This window comes from Montipora foliosa, chromosome 1 (assembly GCF_036669935.1).
Source record: "Montipora foliosa isolate CH-2021 chromosome 1, ASM3666993v2, whole genome shotgun sequence".
NCBI classification, from domain to species: Eukaryota; Metazoa; Cnidaria; class Anthozoa; order Scleractinia; family Acroporidae; genus Montipora; species Montipora foliosa.
The window spans coordinates 70,614,378-70,624,377 of NC_090869.1; the positions used below are offsets into that span (position 1 = coordinate 70,614,378).

At 39.0% G+C, this 10,000-nt stretch overlaps 1 protein-coding gene across 1 annotated transcript in view; it reads right to left on the reverse strand.

Moving 5' to 3' along the window:
• The window catches only part of LOC137973082 (protocadherin Fat 4-like), a 63,750-nt gene that overhangs the window by 48,275 nt on the left and 5,475 nt on the right, over nt 1-10,000 (reverse strand). Inside the window, exons 2-11 of the mRNA XM_068819818.1 lie at nt 9,845-9,936; nt 9,186-9,273; nt 8,770-8,898; nt 7,171-7,241; nt 5,274-5,514; nt 4,497-4,730; nt 3,391-3,648; nt 3,026-3,073; nt 2,490-2,541; nt 1,629-1,859 (exon numbers count right to left, since the gene is read on the reverse strand). Coding sequence (XP_068675919.1) covers nt 1,629-1,859; nt 2,490-2,541; nt 3,026-3,073; nt 3,391-3,648; nt 4,497-4,730; nt 5,274-5,514; nt 7,171-7,241; nt 8,770-8,898; nt 9,186-9,273; nt 9,845-9,936 — 1,444 coding nt within the window. The remainder of the gene's footprint in view (nt 1-1,628; nt 1,860-2,489; nt 2,542-3,025; nt 3,074-3,390; nt 3,649-4,496; nt 4,731-5,273; nt 5,515-7,170; nt 7,242-8,769; nt 8,899-9,185; nt 9,274-9,844; nt 9,937-10,000) is intronic.

Here is a 10,000-nt window from a genome sequence, read left to right on the forward strand (position 1 = left end):
TGTATACAGGTTGACAGAGCGAAGGCTGAATGACTTCTGGTGCTACAGAATCATCCAAGTAAGTTGTACCGCCATTCAGTGCCGCCCTTCCGTTTACCCATCGGTTTACAGAGAGAAATACCGATTTGCTTGTCTTTTTTCCTTTTTTTCGTTGGAGGTTATATTTTCGAAAGTTCACTTTAGTGTCGTTGTTTATTCTTTTAGTCCGGTGATGTCTTGGACAAAAGACCACGACCTAATCCTGTGTAGAGATCTTTCCAACGTAAACCCCTACATGACAAAAAAGGGATCCACACAGAGAAACAGAATTTGGGGATAAAATTGCGGACACTCTGAATAAATGTTCAGTTTCCAAATTCTTTGTTGATAAAAGATCGGTTCGAGATCACGTGTGAATTCTTTTAGAGGCACAAGAAAAAGCTGAGAGATGAGAAAAAAGCTACGGGTGTAACACCAGACGAGCCTTCCCAATTAGATTTAGCTTTAATTACGATTATAGCTTTAGAAGAAAGTGCAGATGCAGAAGATCATGACGCGGATGCAGCAAAGAAAGAAAAAATTGAAAGTGACAGTGCAAACTGAAGTGGATGGCATAAGACTGAAGGCCATGGAAAAATTATCGGACACCAGAAAGAGAGAGTCTACTTGTGCAAGTGAAGGGGATAGCAGTAAAAAGCAGTGTCGTAGAGGCAGCGATGCAATGCTCTATTTATCAAGCTGACCTCAACTATGAACTGAAAAAGAAGAAATTGATATGAGGAAACAGCAACAAGAATTTGAGAAGAAGCAAATGGAAGTCAGTTATCAACAACAAATGCACATCCAACAGCAGCAGACATAAATGCTGAAAATGATACATCAGCAGTAGCAACAGAGTCAACACCAGTTAATGAACACTCAGGTGCTTATGATGCAACAGCAAGAGCAACAAACCAAAGCATTGATGACCGTACTTGAGAGAGTAATCAATAAGTAATAAGCTTTCGTATGTTAATGTACACTGGGTATTTTTGGTGATTCAAGACATTATAACAAGGAAAATCGAAAGAAACGTTTATGTAAATGAAGAGAAATCTGTATCAGATATATAGATATTGATAGTTCTGTGCTCAATGGCTCAACGGATATGATAAACAAAACTGCTAGCACCTTACCTGTAACGAAGGTGTCGCAGAGGGTCATGGTACAGACTTAGTGATAGTGGGAACGAGAAAAAGATAGGAAATAAGGTATTTACCTACAGGGCCAAAGAGAGGGGCAATCAAACCATTTGGGAGCGTGACAGACTTGAATATCAGTTTATGGACCTACTTGTGTCCGTGATAAACTGTTCTCTGTTTCACAACTACTGGTCGGCAAATGGGATGCACGGCTCCATCTATGAAACCGAAGCAGGTATCGAGAGCTGCTCCTTTGTCGAAGATTACATTGACGTATTTACTGAGTAAGGTCGGGTCTAAAATGCTGTGGTTCCACTGAGTGACTTTATGCCCGTGTTCTGTTAGGATCAAGTCAATGACTTCATTGCCGATGATGCTCATGCAGTTCTGACACTGATCGTCCAAATATCGGAATCATGTCCGAATAACGGCAAGGATATGCAAATCTTTTAAGGAATACGCATAAACCTTCACTTCCATCGCCAATCGTTCCATTGGCACATTTGGAAATAGGAGGGACTCGTAACGCTTCTACAAATATGTGGATATCTCCCTTCTCCAAGCGAAAATCGGCCTTACATTCGGCCGAATCTTTGTTTACAATAGAAAAGTTTCCATACGTCGAGTGAGGAAATGAGGGATTCTGCGGCATGTATGCTTGATACATCAAAACAAATTCCTCATCATCAGTGATTTCTTCTTCAAAGCACAATGGAAGCATTTTTTGCACTTCTTTAAACGATCCCATTTATTTGTTTTTTGCCGAGACAAAAAACCTTGAAGCACCGCGTCGAATGCACTTATTTTTCCCGCGCTTTTAACGCCGTTCTCGTTCCAGCCTTTAGCTCGGTCACCGCGTTCTCAAAGTACTCGCGCCCTCGCGCCCTCGATCTAAAGCTCACTAATAAATGCTCAAAGGCGCTTGATTACTAAGAAAAATACTGTCATACGTATGACAGTCGCTGTATGTCACCAATGTCATTACTACTAGCGCCTATGATGCCCTTGATTATTCCCGTTGAAACAGACAGAAAAAATCACAGGTGATCGAGGTGTAATGATCGCCCATAAAATAGTTTCTAGACTCAGTAACACAAGACAACAATCAAAATACTTGCTCAGGATCTTGAGGTCGGTAGTTAAGGAAAGATGTGAATAACTACATCCCGATAAAACTAACGTAGCGCAGACCACGAATTTCGTGGACTCGTAAACCTCATAAAGGCAATTATAGACCAGACATAATTAGCAAGTAAAGTGAAAGGGATTGGACACTTCCTCTCTATATCATCGAATGTTGCCTTCCACTGAAAATTATAGTTGACTAACCAGATTGAAACTGAGGTGGGCTGTCGTTGACATCAAACACTGTAATGCTGACCTGCGGATCAAATGCATGACAGCCATTGCTTTCAAATCACGTCTAGTATTCAAATCTTACTAGGCAGTAAAACTTTATTAAAGTTCCGAATTTAGAGCAAATTGTAAAAACAGTAAGAATGTGAGCTAAACTGATATTTACTTTCTTCTTATCAATTTTGTTTACATTACTCACAAGAGAGAAACATGTTCTCAAACAAGAGTTAGTTTTGGGGAAAAATCTAATTAGCAAGAGCAATAGCTTAATTTTTTTTTCTATGACAGCTCGATGTTTTTAGCAAATTATAATTTGCTACAGATGTCAATTGCATTGCCATTCTTATAGTTCTTGACATTGCGGTTAGGGTTAGGGTTACAGCCATCTTCATCGTTATCGTTGTTATTATCATTACAATTGATTTCAATTCGATTGATTGTACCCATGATATCAAGATATACGCCCGAAATATAAAGATGAAAATAGTACATGAATCCACAATACATACCTTTGTAGTAGAGTTCAAAGAGGTTTGACCTTCATCATTTGCCATAACCTAATTTATTTAAACAGTCAGCATATCTTAGTCAAAATTCAAAACCTTACAGTCGGGTGTTTATGTGATTTCACACTTCTTCAAAATGGGACAGAAAACGCACCTGTCAGAGAAACCTAGAGCCATGGAAAAGAAAATCATTTTGACACTGTTGGCATTTTAGAGTCACACGTTAAATGAAATCATAGTTTAAAGTTTACTTAATCGAACTTTTAGGCCAGCAGCTTCCTTTATATTCCACTTCAGTACTGAGGTACTCAACCAAATCGTTGTTAATTCGCCATTTTCATACTTTACATTTAATTAAACAGCAGTACCGTTAACAAGAAAGCGTTCTCGTTTCTTGGTGGATCTCGATCAATTGGACTCCTTACGTACAACACACCACTGTAGTCATCAATGAAGAATCTCTCGAGGGTGTTGCCTTTGATAATGGAATACCGAATGGCCATGTTATCATCGACATCCGGATCTTGTGCAGAAAGCTGAAGAATCGCTGAGCCAGTGGTGATGTTTTCGTATATTTGTACTGGATAAACAGACTTCGCAAAAACTGGACTGTTGTCATTGGCATCCTGCGAAATTACGGAGAGTTAAAATTGATAATTACCTGGGATGAATAATGTGACTTGCAATACAGCCCCAGAAAACGAGGTTAGTAAGATACTCATTGCATCCCTTTTGTAATCAAAGCTCGTGGTAAAGCACACCTTGAGGTCAAGAAGGCCGCACTAAAGTAAGCGGCGTGCTGAACGTGCCTGCAATATGAGCGGTATTTTGAAACAAAGCGTTGGTTGAAGAACATTTTGATGCGCTGTGAAACGTGCCCAACGGCTAATCTTCCATTCACAGCAGACCAGGAAATGTGATCATTTACAAAAAATGTGTGAAAAAATGTGTGACCAACGAAATTACTTTCTCCTCAGTAATTTTAAAACCCGATGTGTTGGTCTGGCCAAAGTTGAACCCACGGATTCCAGTATGGTACTTAAATTTCACAAAAACACCTCAGACCCTCAAAAGAAAATCAATGGATTACAGAAAGGGTACGCATCATCCTTTCACATCTCAAGGCTATCTGCCTTTTATTAAAAACTGGATCATTGGATAATGCAATTCGAGAGTTTAGATTGGCTAAGCCATCATGGGTTATGAACCATTATACCATGATCCAGAAACACGGCAAGCATATGCGTGATTTTTTGGGCCTTTTTATTTTTATTGTAGTCTAGTGTTTTATATTTTGGGGGCGTTTTTAATAAAACAATTATTCCACTCGAGCTTGTTGGATATGAGATGATTATAGCCAACTCGGCTCTAGACGCCTCGTTGGCTATATCATCTCATATCCAACGCGCGCTCATGGAATAATTGTTCATTATACTCTTTCCTGTTGCGTAAAAATATCAAGAGAACTACGCACCTCAACGATCACCTCGACCACAGTACTGTCGTCGAACACTATCCCATAACTATGGTTGCCATGGGAATCTGACACACGAACCAATAGGATATAAGAATCTTCTTCCTCTCGATCTAAGGGTGCTGTAGTGGAAAGAGCTCCACTAACAGAGTCTATAAGGAAAATGTTTCCAGAATTTCCAGATAAGATTGAGTAGAAAAATCCCGCATTAATGCCGATGTCTCCATCCGTTGCCTGAAAACAAATTGAAAGTGGTTTGAACACCGAGTCTGGAGCGGACGGTGTGCAGGGTTGGCGCAATGGTGAGAGCACTCGCCTCCCACCAATGTGGCTCGCGTTCGATTCTCTGGTTAGTCGTCATATGTGGGATGAGTTTGTTGATTCTCTACTCTGCACCGAGAGGTTTTTCTCCGGTTCTCCCCTATCCTCAAAACCAAGATTTGATTTTCTTTAATTTGTTAATTTCAATTTACAGTGCTCCCAATAGGCCATTTCCGAGTTCACGTCTGCCTCCTCTTCAAAGCGAGTCTAAGTGCGAAGTTTTTGTGATGTTAATTAGTTCTACTTTACATAAGAATGAAAACTAATTTTCATAACAAAAACTTCGCACTTAGACTCGCTTTGAATAGGAGGCAGACATGAACTCGGAAATGGCCTATTAGGGCTCCAGCGCTAGAAGATTTGACACTTTAATAAAGTTCCTTTCCTTTAGCATCAGCCCTTTCGTTAGAGTGGACTATTTTGGGCTTCATTATAATACAACTCTGCCTTTCCTACCGTAAGGTTTAAGATGACGTGAGCCGGTTGCTGTTCCTTCACTTCAACAAAGTAATGGCGCTGACTAAACGCGGGCCTGTGATCGTTGATGTCAGAAACGTTTATTAAAACTTGAACCTCACTCTCATAACTCGGTGATCCTGCATCTCTAGAGATAACGCGGATATTATGGCGGTCGGTGGTTTCACGGTCTAACGCTACAGCAGTCCTTATTTCACCGGAGGACGCGACGATCGTGAACCTGTAAACAAGATAGCAATTTCATCACGTTGTAAATTGGTTTTGTGGAATTAGTCATAAAAACTTCTTTTCACTTTAAATTCTCTCCTTTAACCTTTAAAGCAAATGATAAAATTCGGATTGTCTTTAAGCATGTTTAATGTTTGTAAAATTGTTCAATGTTATGGTACCCTAACTCTGCCACATCAGGCAGCTAAGTGATATTACTCATGCTTAATCAGTTCATTCGTTTAAGTGTCTGTATGGCCTTTACGGGATCTTTATGGTTTTGGCTTCTCTATAAAGCGTAGATAAATGTCCCAAAAATATTTTTTCCATTCCGCCACTTTTTAACCACGATATCAAGCTTCAAAGTTCGCGCTTTGGTCACACCCAATCAAGTTGACCGGGAGACAGCACCAGAAAGAGACTTGGTTCCAGATGTCATTACAGGAACCGCTCAGCAAATTCAATTTTTTCTTGGGAAATTATGCCTGATAGGTGTGTTGTTGCGGGTTTTCAAATACTTCTGATGCAGAGAAGGGCATAACATTACATAAAATTCCATTTTGTAGTAACGATCGAAGTGAAGCAAAGGCCAGAAGGCCAGAAATGGACGGACTTCGTGAAGTTAAAGCCCAACAAGTGAACACCAAGCGCTTCATCTGCTCTGTTTTCTTGTCAATTCCTGAGGACTTCCCGCGGCATGTATCGTTTGGAAATCTTAAAGGCCAGAGACTTAAAACGATTATATTCGCGAGGCCAATCTTCACCCCAATCTTCATCTGCCAGTGGCTCTTGACAATTGGGGCCTTCTTCTGAATTGGAAGGAGCATCATCGTCAAACAAGTCTAGACCTTTGAACTCTATATTTCTTCGTTCGAAACCGATGAAAAATCACTGCCATCATTTTCAGAGGAAAAGTCGCTTTGATGTTCCATCACTTACTAAACGGTGTCCTAAAGTATCGCTTGATGAACCTACACGATAATCGTCTATGAAGGTAGTCCAGTTATCTCTTTCAATTTCCAGTCGCTCCTGCAGTGACTTCACTAGTCACCAATCTTTGATTACGCGGTCAACTTTATTGGGCGTGACGGAAGCGCGAAATTTGAAGCTTGATTTCTGGGTCAAAAAATGGCGGAATCAAAAAATTACTTTTGGGACATCTACCTATGCTTTATAGAAATGGCAAAACCATAAAAACGCTTTATGTCTTATAGAAACTACAAAACTCAAAAAACTAATGCACTGTATACGAATACTTTATCCCGAGTAATAGAAGCATTGAGATCAGTTCGGATCGGCTGGTCAAGCTTGACGCAGCTTGAATGTAAATTTCACACAATCTTCGTTAAAATTAAGAAAACGTTCTTCCTTTTTTTCCGGTACAAGTAAATGTTGCTACTACCCTCTTTGCTGATGTTGTTGAAGAAAATTATATCAAAAACAAAGGAAGCAGAATCCTTTGACTTGGGCCATTTAAGTTTCAATAAGAATGAAACGCAAACAGTGGTTCATGCAAATGTTTGTAACTGCTGTTTGGTATGTTATTCCTATTGAAGCAAAATCCAGCGGATGTAAGCTTTTGCTGCCTAGAGACAATCTGAGGAACCGGGCATTCCTAAGCAAAAAAAATCAACAAGTTTTCCAAGCAAGTAAAATTACCTTCACTTACTTTATGTAATCTAGCACTGGTTTGAGAATGTATATTATCCCTGCATTTGTGCCTTCGTCCTTGTCAACTGCCTATCAAAATTATATGCTAGTTATTATGACGGGAAATTTTGTATCAACATGACCATAGTATGACACAAAACAGACATTTCACATTTACCTGCAAATGCTATTTTTCTTCAAAACAGTTCTGATATAATAATAATAATAATAATAATAATAATAATAATAATAATAATTAAACGAATAAACATTTTAATACTCATAAAAAGCCTATATACAGACAACGGTGCTAAATATCAAAATCCTATTTACAAAGTTAACTTCTAAAAGAAAAAAGTAAAACATTTCAAAACACCATTCGATTTCTGTTAGCTGAAACAATATTGTTTTCAGGGAAGTAAGCAGCTATTCCAGCGATAAAATACAAATTACAAAAAGTCATAGCGTCTTAAATTTGTCATCAGAATAATAATTATAATAATAATAATAATAATATTTTTTTTAATAATAATAATCGCAGCACAGGACCAAAGTTTGGCCACAAGATCATATCATGCTAGAATGATGAAAAAAAAGGCACTGATCCAAAGTGCAGGATATGCAACAGATACGAGTAAACGATAGACCACATTGTGTCTGGCTGTCCTGAACCTGCAAAAACTGAGTAAATTCGAAGACACAAAAGGCAGCGGCATATACACATTGGAAAACATGTCAGCACTACAATATCCAAGTATCGGACAAATGGTATGAACATGAACAAGCAATGGTCACTGAAAATAAAGAATCTACGATACTTTGGGGTATGCAAATACACACAGATAGAGAAATAGCAGCTAACAAGCCCTATAAAAGACCATAAGAACAAAACAAGCAAACTCATAAATATGGCAGTACCATCAGACAGAAGCACCTCATTAAAGACCACTAAAAAACTCTCCAAATATATAGACCTAGAGATTGAAACAACCCGAATGTGGGGAATGAAAACAGACTGACACTGATACCAGTTGTTATAGGTGCTTTAGGGATCATCAAGAAGGAACTAGAAAAACACACGGGAAAAAATCCCTGGAGCAATCAACATCAGTGAAATACAAAAAATAACTTTATTAGGGACAGCCCACATACTAAGGAAGGTTTTGTCTTAAAAGTAACATTTATCAGCCCTGTTGTTCCCTAGGACCATGGTTTGGACCCAGCCTTTTAGGAGTATACAGCAGATTGAATAGCAAGAATTCAAATAATAATGATGATGATGATCTCCGTAGCAGATAGCAGAACACGAGTGCTCTACAAATTGAGAAGATCACAAATTAAGTTAAGAAAATCTGGAATGCAGAAATCGTTATTGAGACGCAATGGTAAACCTTGCTTCCCTTCGACAATCGTGCCCCCTTTTTTTCGCTGTTATACCTACAAGGGTTACTGTTATTGCTTGATTGATTTCATCGATCAGTCCGATCAACGTATTGAAGATCAGCTGAAACTCAACAGGAGATGAAGATCTCCATAATATCCATAGTGTTCTGTTTTTCTCATACTTGCAGACCAAAGTAGTCGCCATAATACTAAAGATATCATTTCCTTTTCTCACCTTGACTACCCCAACCGTCAGACCGGCTTGTCCTTCATTCACCTCAAAGTCATAGCCCATGGGCTTCGTAAATATGGGTGCGTTGTCATTGATATCAGCTATATGCACCATCAGACTCCCCGTTGTTCCCTTGAGAAATAGAGCACAGCGATATCGCGGAAACAAACACATAAGCACAACATAGAAGCGAAAGAGTCTTGTAACTTTCCATATGTTAAGATCGAAGGCAGGTCATTATAGTGAAAATTATTTATGTAGGTAAAGACCTCCAAGTGTTCAATATAATGCATATTTGGACAAAAAGTGCCAAGAACGCGCAGTATGGTGGCTACATACCAAGCATTAAACCATTTTCCTAGAACAAAAGTTGGATTAAAGGGATTATTGTGTAGGATTGAATGCTGGCTGTAACTTACCTTTCCTCTTCCATCCGTAGCAGTGATTTTAAGAGAATATTGGGCAATGGTTTCTCGGTCCAGCTCTCGAGCGGTTGACAAAACGCCGCTAAAAACAAATCCCAAAAGGTTGTTTCAGCCACGGGGGCCCAGGAAGGGGAAAAGAGGGTGAGAGGAAAGTGAACCACCACCGTTCTTTCTTTGTTCCCATCAAAAGCGCCCACTAAAATTACTTGAGATCTCAACAGTTTCAAGGATGCTTTGCAAGCAATTTGTGACCGCGTTTTAATGGTCTAGCAATATTTTTTTCTACCAATCAGCGCGAGATTTTGAAATGAAAAATGGTGTGAGAGACAACGTGAAAAACAACATCTGAATAATGTCTTCTAAATTTTGAGTTAGCTTTACAATTGAAGATCGCATTATTTATGATTTATGAACAGTATGACAACTTGCCGACAAATGCTACAGTCTTATTACAGATATACTTAACTTGAAATTTAGCTCTAGTATCGTTTCGTTTGATGAGACTTTCTGAGGATAATACGAAATAAAAACAACGATACGAAAAAGCGGTGGTGAAATTGCCCTTCGCCATTCGTATTTACCAATCCGTTTTTATGTTCAGTTTAAGATGGGAAGATAGCGGCAGGGGCCTGTCATTAATGTCAAATGTTTACCTGTTTGGATCTACAGAGAAGGCGCTACCAGTGTTTCCAGAGAAAATATTGTAACTTATAGCTGCGTTTAAACCTTCGTCCGCATCAACAGCCTTCGGAAAGAGGAAAAAAAAGAATATATTACAGAGAGAGAAAGAAGGAAATGCTATAAAATAC